This window comes from Bombyx mori, chromosome 3 (assembly GCF_030269925.1).
Source record: "Bombyx mori chromosome 3, ASM3026992v2".
In the NCBI taxonomy this organism is placed as follows: Eukaryota; Metazoa; Arthropoda; class Insecta; order Lepidoptera; family Bombycidae; genus Bombyx; species Bombyx mori.
Window position 1 is genome coordinate 10,624,016 of NC_085109.1, and position 15,334 is coordinate 10,639,349.

The following is a 15,334-nucleotide window of genomic DNA, read 5'->3' on the forward strand; positions in this document are numbered from 1 at the left end:
GTAACAAACATAAAAAAAAAACACAGAGTCGTATTGAGAACCTCCCCCTTTTTTCAAGTCGGTTAAAAATGGCAATGCATGTTATAAGAGTTTTCGTCTATGTTGGGGATATGTTACAAAAATTGGTACACTCATGAAGCTGAGAAGTAATCCATGGAATCTATTTATTAATACGTGAAGCAAAAACTTTGTACCCCTTTTTACGCGGACGGAGGAGCATGAAATTTCTCACACTTATAGAGAATATAGAGAAGAAGTACAGAATTATAATATATTTTTAAAATTATGCATAAAAATACAATTTAAAAAAAAACATTACACACACTACGATGTATTTGACACACAGCATGCAAATATACTCTTTTGTTTATTGTTAATCTGTGGTCTAATTGAGAATAGATTAATATTTTTATCTTTAATATTATTTGTCTATAGTGTAGTCTTGGCGAAGTCTGTAATTAAATAACAATGATTATAGAAATGTGACAACAGAACTATAATAATGTTCAAACTTATAACTAATTTAAATTAATCATGATCTAATTTCGACTTCGGGGAGGACCACTAGTAAAAATAAATCGACTAATATTATGTCAGTAGCAACAGTCAGTAGTATATCGACGCTTGAAAGGCAAACGTGACTGAGCGATAATAACTGCTTTGTACATTCGATGCGCAAAAAATATATATTTCTAGATCTATTAAAATCATTTCAATCCTACAGCTACTAGCTAGATTCTACTACAGCTAGATTCGTTAAAATATTTCTTTTTTCAGTTATTTTAACTTTAAATTAGTCTACTGTAAAGTTCACGCATTGTCGCTTAGTCACGTTTGCCTTTCAAGCGTCGATATGTATGTATGTTACCTAATGTACCTAAAATGCAAGGAAGAGGCTATAAAATAGACAAAGATCGACTAGTATGCGTGTCATAAATAAAGGCCTATGGGGTGTTATTTGAGTACATTATTTCTGATATCGTACTTTCTGAAGTAAATGTATTTTGGCTGTGTGTGTGTATGTGTGTGTCTGGTTTAGCGTGTGCGTGTGTTTGTTTAAATAAATATTAACTGGAGACAATTAGTCACACACGGTCATCTGGCCTTTACTAAGATTCCCTGTACTATGGCAACAAGAGACTTTTACACACTTATATACGTTTAAACATATACCATTTTTTTTATTGCCCTTGTAGGCAGACGAGCATATGGCCCACCTGATGGTAAGTGGTTACCGTCGCCCATGGACTTCAGCAATGCCAGGGGCAGAGCCAAGCCGCTACCTACCGTTTAATACTCTCCACAAGCCTCGTTTGAAGAAGGACATGTCATAGCGTTCGGGAAACACCGTGGGGGGAGCTCATTCCATAGCCGGATGGTACGTGGCAAAAATACCTCTGGAAACGCACTGTGGATGACCGCAGTGGCTCCAGGTAGTGTGGATGAACTCTACTCCGGTGGCGGGCGGTGCGATGGTAAAAACGAGATGCCGGTATCATCTCGAACAATTCCTCAGAGCACTCCCCATGGAACATACGGTACAAAATACATAACCGAAGTCCCTCCGCAGACCCAGAGGTTCCAAACGGTTCAATATGACGTTCATCAGACGAATGTTTGCCCGATCTAGAAATCGAATCTACGACCCTCGGTCCATTATTCAGGGGCGCAATTGACCGCACTACCGAGTCAGTATCATATTATAATTATAATAAAAAATTAGAGACTTAAAGAGAAATAAACTTGATGTGTCAATTGGATTAACTAAACTTTTCGTCTAACTATTCAGCAAATAATTTTATATTATATCATTGAAACGCCAGCCCTTTCTTGCTTATATCATTTCAACTATGTTACTATTAAGCAACGTATCTTATCCGATTCCGTTAATAATTGCATAATACTCAAGAGCCCAACGACCCAATCATGCAAAATACAGTTGTAAAGGTATCCTTTTAACTGTACTATGAATCTAAACGAGATTTCTTCATATGGTAGATGAATTCACATGTAATTTAATAAGAAATCAAGTTACCCGTTTGTGTTACGTACTTCATAACTGGAAGTCGCTTTGAGATTATGCTATGCAATATGGACAGGAGTTCTGCCATCCTTAACTGAGATCGGCCATGCTACGAAATAACCTTCTATAAGCTAGTCGTAAACAACAAATTTCAATGTAAAAATTCGAGAAAATTTTATAAGGATTTGTATCACGCATGCGTAGCGTAATTGTATACTAAGAATGGTAACAAATAAAGAAGAAGGAAAAATATAAAAATGTTGTACATACTCGTTTTTATTGATTTTTTATGAAGGAAGGATTACTGGTGGTCCAAAGGCCTTTCCCGTTTCTCCAATAGCGAGCAAACGTTCAGCCAGGAGGGTTGGGATTTGCTAACAGCTGCCCGAGCGCCTCCGGAGGAGATCTAACAACTCAAGGGCAGGTGCTTCGCGAATGAATCTACTACCGGATCGTAATCGCGACCCGCTGAGAAGATCCGGCGAGAAACTCAGCGGGATGATGTATAGCGTATACATACTCGTCTCAAGTAATCGGGGTAATAAAAAAAAACACACAATTTGCAAAATTCATTCATTCAGCCCACACAGGCGCAATACCATCATCCTTTTTTTTTCATACCTAAGCGATAGCGTTGAGAGGCTATTTCAGCGTAACCTTAGCTAGTAGGTGAGCTCATGGGGCTCAAACCGGAGTGATGCTAACACTAACACAACTTTATGTTGAATTAAAAAAAAAATTTGATTTTGATTTTGATTTGACTGAACCTAGCATGAGCAGTGTTTCGCAGAATCTACCACCGGATCGGAAACGCGACCCACTGAGAAGATCCGGCGAGAAACTCAGTGGGCTACCATCATCGTGATATTTTTGCTGAAAAACATTTGGTTTGAAACCAATGAAACATTTTATTGGATTTCTCAATCTTTTCAAACTTCGAAAATCTTTTTAAAAACGTCAATAAATAAAATTCAGCCTCAAAACACAATTTAAATATCGAGAATTATTTAATACTAATACGAATTCATATTTCAATTTTATGCAAATTGCCGTTCGCCAGTGCCGAAACTAGTGCTGCAATGTGTTAACAGTCGAACTCAGGCAGCGCTACGAATAATTTGTGTGAAAACTTTATAAAGCAACTTAAAACTGTAAAATTTACGTTTGTCCATCCCTACAGCCTGGAACTAACAGCGGCAACGCCAAGCGAGTTTTTTTTTTATTGCTTAGATGGGTGGACGAGCTCACAGCCCACCTGGTGTTAAGTGGTTACTGGAACCCATAGACATCTACAACGTAAATGCGCCATCCACCTTGAGATATAAGTTCTAAGGTCTCAGTATAGTTACAACGGCTGCCCCACCCTTCAAACTGAAACGCATTACTGCTGCACAACAGAAATAGGTAGGGCGGTGGTGCCTACCCGTCCGGACTCACAAGAGGTCCATCTTTTGCTAAAAATCATTTTCAGAGAGGCATCAAGCTTGGGCTAAATGTTTCACCCCACTTGCCCAACCGCAATAACGGTAGGCAGCAGCTTGGCTTTGCCCCTGGCATACCTGATGTCCATGGGCGACGGTAGCCACTCATCATCAGGTGGACCGTACCCTCGTCTGCCTACAAGGACAATTAAATAAATAAAAAAGCCGTAAAACAAAGTATAGAATAACAAGAATTACTCAGTTTAAAATAACCAGCGCGAATTACCTTGAGCATTTACAAAAGCCAACGCAATAGCAGCAACGAGCAGCCTGGATTCCCACCGGGCCCGGCCTCCGCCACTCTTGCCGTGCCTCATATTTTCAGAAGCTCCAATTAACCAGCGCATTTTATGGCATCTGCGAATGAAATTCAATTAGTAAACATTATATTTGATTGGTCGTAAGACGCCACGTGAATGTTATTATATCAAAGTGGGAATGTTGAGAAACGCCCGTTAATTTATCACATTACAACATTTTATCGTTGCCTTGGGAACCCGCCACTAATAAGGATGTGTTCTCGTTTATATTAACAACGGGATTGACGGGGATGTTGAGTGCTAAATATGACACGTGCCCGTAATTAGTTGAATTTGTGAAATTAAACCAGCGACAACATTTCATAGGCTATTTCAAAAACAACTGGCGATTGGTCTCAAATTAACCGAATTAGTTTAGTTTTATTCCAGCGACGTAAAGTCGAATTGCCGGTGGTTTTGTATTTTTAATACGCTTTTATTAGCTTCAGACGTATGTATGTTAGTATATAAAGGAGGAATCTTTGAACATGATTTTGACCCCCTTCAAAACGTCAGATTAACTTGAAATTTGGTATACTTATTAAGGACCGATGACAAGAGAATATTAAATAAAATATATTGAAAAAATTGAAATTCAACTAAAAAATAATTTAAAAAACTAACAAAATACGCTTTTATAGAAAATTCAACTAAAAAATAGAAAATAGATATTAATAAATTTGAATTTTAAAATAGTGTAAGTAAAAATTTTTTCATTGTAAAAAAAGCGTGGGGTGCCTGGTATCAGTAGTGATAAATATTTTATGAACAGACATGAGTAGAGGGTTTTTTTTGAAAATATCCTGAAAAGCACCCCACACTTTTTTTACAATAAAATCATATTTTTCCTACCTAAGCTGGTAACCTAAGGGGTTTTGCCAGCGTAACCGAGCCAGTACATGATCGGACGGGGCTCTAACCAGAGGATATCGTGTTGCAATAATGGGTTTGTCTAGATTTGTAAATTTTGCGGGAACTAGGCTATATTATTCCTACATAATATTTTAGTCCTTGTTTTGCGTTGCTGAGTGAACGTGTTTCAGCCAATTTCGCATAAAGTGGTTTCCAGAGCCCATAGACATCGCAGTTAGAATACCTCAATCCACATAGACAGTGAAGTCAAAGTTTGTATTGTATTGTCAAATAAATGTGCCGCCCTTCAAATTGTTTCACGACAGCAATAGTCAGGAATGGAACCCGGATTTGCAATATCCTCTGCCACCAGTCGTTCGTAAAGATGTTTTTTAAATATCTATTTACTAAGAAAACATTTTAAGCTCCTACCCTAAGCAAAGTCTTTCGTCACGAGTAGGAACTCTGGCTGGGCAACATACCGCACATACGGTGTGATAACGTCACTTAAGCAAATTATGTAATTTTTCCAGGAGAAACGTTGGAAAATTCAACATCTTATTATAATTGCTGCAGGAAAGCCGTCGGAGCGCCTTGGTTCCTTAGGAACGTGGATCTCCACGATGACCTGGAGCTCGATTCAGTTAGTAAGTATCTGCAGTCGGCATCGCTGCGCCATTTTGAGAAGGCGGCACGACATGAGAACCCTCTCACCGTAGCCGCTGGAAACTACATACCCGACCCAGTAGACCGAATGGTAAACCATCGACGTCGCCCAAAGCACGTCATTACGGATCCTCCTGATCCATTAACGGTGCTTTTAGGCACCACAAGCACCGGTCACCGTCCTCGTCGAACCCGTCGCTTGCGACGAAGGGCTCGACGAGCGAACTAACCCATGGACACAGCCCACTGAGTTTCTCGCCGGATCTTCTCAGTGGGTCGCGTTTCCGATCCGGTGGTAGATTCTGCGAAACACTGCTCTTGCTAGGGTCAGTGTTAGCAACTCTCCGGTTGAGCCCCGCGAGCTCACCTACAAACGTTAGGGCGAAGCTGAAATAGCCTCTCAAGGCTATCAGCATAGGTAGGAAAATAAAAAATAAAAAAAATATAATTGTACAGTTCTGCTAGACTAAAGAAATAAAAACGATAATACCTATTTAAACTACGACTTTAAATTACATCAGTAAAAGCAGACATCTCACTGATAACTATTAAAAAATTTATTTTCTCATACTCAGTTCAGTTTTAACAAAAATTGCATAAGTGACGCTATCACACCGTATATGCGATACATCTTAGAGCCGGGATGCGTTATTTGTTTAATTTTGACTGTCGTTAGTAAAGGCACGGTCTACCTGACGGTGATTGGTCGCCATCGCGGCTTCATCGGCACGAGCAATACCAGAGACGGCTTAAGGAAAAATCGTTTTTTATACTTTTAAAGAGCTTATTATAACGCTCGGGGAATACCATGAAAAACAAAGTTTATTCTAGCTCCAAATATGTACATGGAAAAACGAACTCATGAAACGTACTGTAAGCACCATAGTTTCAGGAAATAGGATATAACATATAACCATAATATAAACGATAATTAAAATAAAAGCATAAGAGTGAAATATACAAAACAAAGCGCATGTGATTACGTAGGTACAACACTAGCAATAAAATATCATTCGTGAGAAATAAACATGAGTTTGCAATGTGATCAAACTAAACATCGTTTTGTGTCTACATGTGTTAAATTTCTCTACTTATTCAGCTTTAACAACTTTATTTGAGGTGCATTATAGGCAGACCCGTCGAAAGAATCTAGAATAAACCCCTTAGACTACAGGCGTATATGTAAAAAAAAATAGTCTGGAATTTTTAATACAATTTTTAACAATAAATGGCTAAATTAATAAAGCCACAGCGTAACCTTGTAATTAATTATAATACATAAACGTCACAATATGGATTCCAGTACAAACTCGGGAACAAGGTTCAACTCATAATAAAATTATATTACGACTGCCCCACCCTTCAAACGAGAACGCGTTACACAAATAGGCAGGTTGGTTTATAACTTGTGCGCTCACAAGCAAGTAAGGCATTGACTGTTGTAATATTGGCCGTATGTTGGCCGTCAACAATTGGGCATACGCGTTTTGTCCATAGCCGAAGCAATCGCATGATTACCGTGAACACGTCTACACGAAAAGCTGCAAAGTTAAAACAAATTAATAGTCAGGATCCCGGAGTTTTTGTAGACAGGTAATTAATAAACCAATAGAAGTAAGCCCTCGTAAATGTTCTCCGGCACTCGAATTTCCAAATAACATAATCAAACTTTATATACAAATCAAAAGACGCAGCGCCCGTGCGAAGTACCGGATATCGGAATAAAAATGTTTTATGTCCCCTGCCAGCGTAGTTAGTTATACACAACTTCGACTACTAGAAACTTCTGACAACGCATAAACTTCTTTTTCCGCTTAGTTATATAACAATTTTATAACAACGGCAATAATTTAAAAAAAGAAGACGGTAAAACTCATTATGAGTCTACATTCGACTGACTGATGCAGTAGTTGCATCTGGGCTGAAGGTGGGGACTTAGATTCCAACATCAGGCAAACATTCGAGTGATAAACAGACTGGCTTACTCTTTATCTGGGTGTTTAATACCTATATACGTATATTATAAATAATTTATATCAGTCTCTGGTTTCCATAATAAAAAAAATCCTAGTTTTGGACCAGATGACCGTGTGTGACATTTTATTTAAATTTTTTTATTGCTCAGTAGGGTGGACTAGCTCATGGTCTACCCGGTGTTAAGTGGTCAGCAGAAACCATAAACATGAACAACCTAAATGCCAACCCCCACTTTGAGACACGTGTTCTAAGTCTAATTTGTTTTTTTTAAAAGCACAATGGCTGCACCAACCTTCAAACCGAAATACATTATTACTCACAAGACGCCCTACCACCAGTAATATTTTTTTGTGATTTCAAGTTTAATGTGAGCTTTCTACAACAACTCCGTGGTGGAATTTCCAATCTCTGAATCTTCCAATCCAGAATCTTCCAATCCAGAATTTACAATCAAAATCTGTGCCAAAAATACACATGCTATTTTAATTACATAAAACTAAATATCGAACGAAAACACCCAACACTGGATTCATAAATCGAACATTAATTGACTAAAGAAACAAGCTTGATTGTGTAGATACAAAAATTTTTAATGCATAGACATCTTACCATACCTATCGCGTTATGATCATAGGTGCTACTTTAAATGCACTACGATGCAAATAATATTGTGTCTATGGACTTTTCTTTCTACTTAGTTGAAAATATGTTTACCCCTTAAGATGATTGTCCTTTAATTAAGTCAAGATAACGAAGTAGGTTGGTCATGTCAGATTTAATCTATAATTCATTTAATTGTCTTTGAACTTATTGGCGGGAATACGAAGTGTTAAATTATGTAAAAGAAATTATTTTGTTATTTTAATGTTTCTTTAAGTACTGACGTGTAATAATTGCGGCTTTAAGTGTTTATCTATGTAAAATTTTATGAGCGTATTCAAAGTGAACCAAAGTCGCTAGAATTCATTTCTCAGGTTCTCGCAATAGCTCAATTGAACTCTCCAATTTCCACCATTTTACTTAGAGGTAATTTCCGGTATCTATCTGTCTATTTTATGGGAAACTTCAAAGACATTTTCACAAACTTGACTCAGTTGAAAAAGTTAACACATACCGATGAGTATACATAAATTTTATGCGCTGTTCAGGTTCACTAGAATAATTATTAAAAAAAATACTATTAAAGCGCGTTTTATAATTAAATAATATAATATATATTTGTTAATTTCATATATTTCAAAAACAGATATTTTTATTTTACAAATCGCTTATTGAAATTTTCAATCGGATTTCGGATTTCAATCGGACTTTACTGGTGGTAGGACCACTTGTGAGTCCGCGCGGGTAGGTACCACTACCCCGCCTATTTCTGCCGTGAAGCAGTAATGCGTTTCGGTTTGAAGGGTGGGGCAGCCGTTGTAACTATACTTGAGTCCTTAGAACTCATATCTCAAGGTGGGTGGCGCATTTACGTTGTGGATGTCTATGGGCTCCAGTAACCACTTAACACCAGGTGGACTGACAATTCGTCCACCCATCTATGCAATAATAAAAAACAAATTAAAAACTCAATGTAGTTTTGGATTTCAATTTAGTTTCAGAAGAACATTCGTTAACAATTTTCAAACTTAACAGAGTTAAAATAAGACCTGTAAAAATGTGGTGAACGCAGCTGAGAATTTACTCTTTCTGGGAGTTTTGTTTTTTCCTACCTATTCTCTTGTGGCCTGAGTGGCTATTCTAGCTACACGCGAACGGATAGGTGAGCTCACGGACTCAACCTGAGAAAATTTTGGTAACACTAGCCCTAACAATCTACCACTGGATCGGAATCGCGACCCGTGAGAAAATCCGGCGAGAAACTCAGTAGGTTGTAGCTGTAGCGGTAGCCATCACAGAACTACATATATACAAGTTCCGAACAACAACATTTGGACCGTCGGTCTACCGAGCAATATCACCCGCTCAGTGGAAGATCTTCTTCTGTCATTAAGCCTGGCACACACATGGCTATGGGTTAGTTCGCTGGTCAAACTCTTCGTCACAAGTTTTTAGAGAAGAAAATGCTGGACTATACATCAAAAGTGCTTTTTTATCCTACCTAAGCTGCGTCACCGGGCCAGATGTTGAAGTGCAATGAGCCATCTTATCGGTAAAACTCCAGGTTAGATAGAACTCAGTGAGCTCACCTATTCGCTCGGTTACGCTGGCATAGCCTCTTAAAGACTACCAGCTTAGGTAGGAAAAAAAATCGGTAAAAGCGATCTCCTCCAAACAATCTTAAATTGGGTCAAGAGAAACAGGTACCTAAATTACTTTTTTTTACGGTCATACCTATTCGACAAATTTGTTACATAGTGGTATGTAAATCCTGACCTCGTTTTGATATATCGCTGAAATATATGAAATACCTCCATTTGCAGAACTGCCAAAAACAAGAACAAGAACTGCACAATATTAAACGCTATCGGATAAAAGGCCCGCCACACAATACAGAACAAATAAATCCTGAAGCATTTTACATTATGATGCCAAAAGAGCAAAACAAAAGTAGGTAATTATTTTTATTATTATTTGTTACATACAAAAATCTCAGTTATTTTCAACTAAGATAAAACAATTCATGAGAATAGTTGATGAGTCAATCTTTGTAAAGTAAAATAACATTTTGTCGTACTTAATTAATTATGCAATAAAGTTACTATTTTAAGTTTCTTATACTTCATCCCGCATTCTGGGACATTTATCTTATCTTAATTGTGTGTACATAACACATCCTCCTCAGATTCTTAGCATAAACAAAAACATATTACTAAATAAACCATAACCTATTATTTAAAACACTATCCTTATTTTGAATTAGCTTTCCAAATTAATTACTAACCTCTTTCACGGAACAAAAAATTTAATCAGTCATTATCACACGTATAAATTTCGCGGACTTTAAACACAAGACTTGAACAATCCACACACTCCACAACCTTTCTCGCGCCAAATTGACGCGTAACTAAATAGACCGGCATAAAATTCATTCAACTCCAGCCTCATGTGTTTCCACCCTTTTCTGACAACTCCTATTCTGTATAGTTCTATCCCGTTCTATCACTTCCGCTTGATGAACTCTATTGAGCTCGTTAGTCATTAATTAATTCTGCATAAGAAAATTACTTTTAATTTAACCAGTGGCTCAGATGGGAGCAATTTGTCGGAACGAAAATTTTGACTTTGTAATAAATAAATTACTTTGGTTTTCAAATTAAATTTAGTACTGTTTTTTATGAAAAATTACAAAGTTAATATTAAAATAAAGTTATTTTTTATATGGTAATTCACTAAATATGTATGAATAAACTATGAATACTAAGAGGTATTATTATGTATTTAAATTGGAGAATACTAAATGTTAATTTAGTAACAATGATTTTTTCCAGGAATAATCCGAGTATTTCAAAAAACGACATATTAACTTATCACTTTGTTAATCACTGAATTAATTTCAATCACTAAGTTGTGGGAACTTAGTAAAAGATACTTAGATCATCTCCCACAACATTATATCAATTATTATTAAAAATGTTATAAAGACGTAAGTATTTTTATTAAACTTCAATACATATTTTCTTAGATAGCTATTCATAAATTAAAATGTAACTCATGAATTCAAGATGAGAAACTATCCAAGAAAAGTTACAATTCGATGTAGGTAGTGTCTATGGAAATTTCGAATCCCAATACATGAACATTATTGACCAATTTTGCTAGTTCATTATTTACTTTATTACGCGACCTGGTAAGTGGTCATTAATACATAAGAAATGTTATGTAGGTGCGCATTTTTTCATTATATAGATTCTAGACGTTGCTTATACTGGAATGAAGACAAATTCACCTTCTTAAGCTGTAGAAGAAATATTGGTGCAGTTCGCTACTTTTCACGTAACACACATTACCTACGCTTAACAAAAAGCTTGTAGTGCCATAGCTGTGTATGTAGCGAAGTCATTCTTTAAAAACTTTGTCTTATTTAATGTCAAGAAATAGATATCTTCGGATCGACAGAGACACGTTAACTGTTTTCTCTATTTTTGAACAGGCTTTTTTTTTTAAACTTGATATTTGTGTGTAATGGAATATTTGAATATCATTGCCACATTCAAAAACTAAAAATTTACACAGGCATCAAAGACCGAAGACAATACAATGATTTTGTAACTTTTCTCTAAAATCCTAGCCGATATAAACAGATAATGAGATAATAATAATGTTTAGTTAGATTTGCTACAGAAGCGTATTTTTATAGTTTTTAAATCTCATATTTTTGCAGCTGAGGTTGCATTAGGAAAATGATTGTTTAAGCAGATCCCGTTCTTTTTCGTCATATCCTATTTAGCTTTTACTGGAACATGTATGAAAACCTAGAACCACTGCACTATTTTTACGATACGACGATTCTAGACATAACTTTTACATACATAGATACAACATGTGAAGCTTAATTCTAATAAGATTTTATTTTTCTACCACAAAAGCGAAGCCAGTGCTACCGCATAGAAACGTCCCGTTTACTATTGCATCATTTTTCAATGTCTCGCGATATTACCCAATATATACGTTTGTATTATATTTATTCACATAATTAAGTATAAGTTACGTTGCAACAAAAAATCTAATTCTGTTGTAAAGCTTACTTTTGTATGCGTGATATTTGTGTACTAATTATAGTAATGATAAACAGAGAATAGGTCACCTTGCTCGTAGAACGGATTTTTTTTTATTGCTTAGATGGGTGGACGAGCTCACAGCCCGTCTGGTGTTAAGTGGTTACTGGAACCCATAGACATCTACAACGTAAATGCGCCACCCACCTTGAGATATAAGTTCTAAGGTCTCAGTATAGTTACAACGGCTGCCCCACCCTTCAAACCGATGGATGGCCATTGGGGCCGAAATGTTCTTGAGTGGCGACCGCGTACCAGAAAACATAGCATGGGTAGGCCTCCCACAAGATGGACCGACGACCTATTGAGGTTGACGAGGATCCGCTGGATGCAAGCAGCGCAGGACCGATCTTTTTGGCTAGGCTTAAAAGGGGCCTTTGTCCAGCAGTGGACTTTTGTGGGCTGATAGAATAGAATAGAAACAGAGAACATTGTAACAAAATATTTACGTAATAATTGCGTCAGTGAAATATGGCTTTAGGCACAAGAAAAACTTTGAATTTGTTTCTAAAATTTGTGAACGAGCTCACGACACCCTCAGTTTAAAGTTGTTACCGAAACCCTTAGAGACCACAATGTGAATTCTGCCACTCACAAGAAAAAAGTAGAATGGTCAATTGCTTAGCAGATGTACAAAACGCCCTCTAACCAGTACAAAAGCTATGAGATTTACTCGAAGACGTTAATGATAATATACAGTGTGCTTAGTGAGTTTTTTAACGTTCTCGATAGTATAAAAGTTAACTCAAATTTGTATGGAGTTGAAACAGTTGCCTACGTTTGCCGCTAGGAACGCTGTTCCAACTGCATACAAATTTGAGTTAACTTTTACGCTGTCGAGAGCGTTAAAAACTCGCACTAAGCGCTCAGTTTCTTTTTGCGGACATGAAAAGTGTTTATTTTCATTACTCGCGTATTCTTTTAAATTTCAAAATAATAAAGCTTTAACGTATTACTTCACACCTAACTAATTTTAGTTAACTTTCTCACTCGTTTCATGACACATTAAAATCCTAGTCAAAACTGTGAATGAGTATTTTAAGACTAAACAACATATTTCATGGACAACCCCTATATAAAAGGGAGTAGAAAATAAATCGTATGTCTGCGTCGGTGGCACTTGACAGCACGTGTTTGCGAGACCCGGCGCTTCCCGCGTTTTTTATGCGTCGAACACAACTATCCATCCGTCTACCGTACTTTTTAGTGATTGACTTGGCTGTTTTCATTAAATATTTGGTGGCAAATGTCTTTTTGTAATAAAAAAAAACATTTTTGAGGTTAAAAAAAGTTGTTAGATACACTGTTGACGATTATTTTTAATGTTCGTGCTGCTTTTTATTTGAGTTCGAGTTGTCTGTGATAATTGCATAATTTGAAAATCATGTGTTGTCACATGTGTATCCACTTACACGCTCTTTCGTAATAGATTTATGAATTATGTAGTTTTAAATTATGGTTTTTCATTTTACGTTTTACGTTTACAACACTGAATTTTTTAATCACACTTAGTTACTCTTCTGACTCAATGATTCAATCAAAGTGAATTAGCCCCCGAAATAAAACCTCTGTATTTGTTCCATAAATGTAACCAAATACAAAAATGTTTAATAAAAGACATAGGTATTTCACTATTTGTCCAGTGTTTTTTTTTCGCAATTTTACGTAATGTTTTATTGTAGATTCTAACATACCCCTCTATATGTTTAATTACCAGATTACATATTTGAATCTTATCCATTGATTCTTCTTCTCAGTCGTATGCACTCTTGGCAGAGTGGTCGTGGTCATCATTTCGGGTGGTGCTGCGCTTCACAAGACGTCGCCTTTCCTCGAGTACCGCGGCCTTTCTTGTACACTCGTTGACGGGACCGTTTAGAGCTGCCTTTATTTGATCGGTCCATCGTGACGATGATCTGCCGCGCGGTCTTGTGCCCTCAATCATGCCCTGCACCACAAGGCGCTCAACTGAGTCGTCACCCTCTCGCAACTAAGTCGTCGAGTCACATGTGTCGCAAGAGGGTTCTCGCGGCACATGTCCGAAAAAATAAATATATATATCCATTGATATTAATATAGAATCGATCAATGGCAAAGATAATTAATAATTTAAATGTCTTTAGATAAGGATTGAAATATACTTTATTAACTACGGTTATATGACTAGAGCTTTTATGTAATCGAATCGAGAAGTGAAGTCGGTGTAAAGCCGCTGCAGATCTGGTAGATAATGGCCTTATCCAAAATAATTGAAATGCTTTTAGAATTCCTAAAATAAACGGTCCGTTTGCAAAGCTCGCCAGCACTATTATTTGTCTAGATTTCTGTATCGTAAATCCGTGATATCTCCGCTCCATGAATCCTGCGTCGTAGCAAACGTTAGTGCTACGTAAGCCCAACGTATCTGACCGGCATGTAAATTTATTCATGGAAATGTATTTACTATGCATTTGATACAAGATTCATAGGTAACACGAAATAGGTAAAAGTTTCTCTAACGGGAAAACGAATGACGAACTATTACGGTACTATTGTGGAAAGTGTAAAAAAATTAACATTAAAATTTGTACAAGTTTTTTTTTTTGGAACTGTTTCATTAATTATGTTTCTTACGAGTCCTACTCGATACTACGATTATTTATCTGCAAAAAAATTTTTTGTACTCCGAATACTAAACCAATTGAAAATGAGAATTGTGAAATTATGTACTTTATTAATGTTTGTGATGGTAATGTTTTCATTATTTTTTTATTTATTTTACATTTCAAGCAATTCAAATTTTTACTAAATCCATTTCTATCTGTTACATTTTGCAAAGTACAGTAGGTATATAAAACAGAGCTGTGTCGTGCCACTCGAGCATTTCTCAAGTGGTCTATTCCCACACTCCACGCTTTAGCAGGTATGTGACCGATACTAACAAGGCCAATATCGGATAAAAAATCCGGGCATTTTTGTGGGAATTTTGTATCGAATAATGCAGTTTCTCAATTAATGACGTAATAGAACGGCCGATGTATTGAGTGATGCGAATTTCACTGTTATATTTGAACGTACATATCGCACTTTTAGAATTATTAGCGACCTACAAAAAGGTGTTTTTTTGGAAAACATCGAATAAAGTTTGCAAACCGAAAAAACGTAGAGGATGTTGACGGAGTGAAAGAGACCAATGGATAAGTTTGCAGCAAAACTAACTTAAAAAGGTCCAAAATTTAATTACTAACCGCTTATTCATAAAATATGGTGCCCTAATTAAAACAGTGATTAATTTTTGATTAAGTGCAATGCACCGATGCAATCGATTTAAGAAAAACT

General features: G+C 36.5%; 1 protein-coding gene and 1 non-coding gene across 2 annotated transcripts in view; both read right to left on the bottom strand.

The window, feature by feature from the left end:
* LOC101740837 (reversion-inducing cysteine-rich protein with Kazal motifs) overlaps nucleotides 1-10,319 on the bottom strand; it is a 49,489-nt gene extending 39,170 nt beyond the window's left edge. Inside the window, exons 1-2 of the mRNA XM_004931661.5 lie at nucleotides 10,183-10,319; nucleotides 3,731-3,861 (exon numbers count right to left, since the gene is read on the bottom strand). Of these exons, the coding sequence (XP_004931718.2) occupies nucleotides 3,731-3,851 (121 nt within the window). The 5' untranslated portion in view covers nucleotides 3,852-3,861; nucleotides 10,183-10,319. The remainder of the gene's footprint in view (nucleotides 1-3,730; nucleotides 3,862-10,182) is intronic.
* Nucleotides 10,320-12,757: 2,438 nt separating this feature from the next.
* Nucleotides 12,758-12,841, bottom strand: Mir2807b (microRNA mir-2807b). The gene has a single exon (NR_107424.1). It is a non-coding gene; the product is annotated as a microRNA mir-2807b (primary transcript).
* Between the last annotated feature and the right edge of the window lie 2,493 nt (nucleotides 12,842-15,334).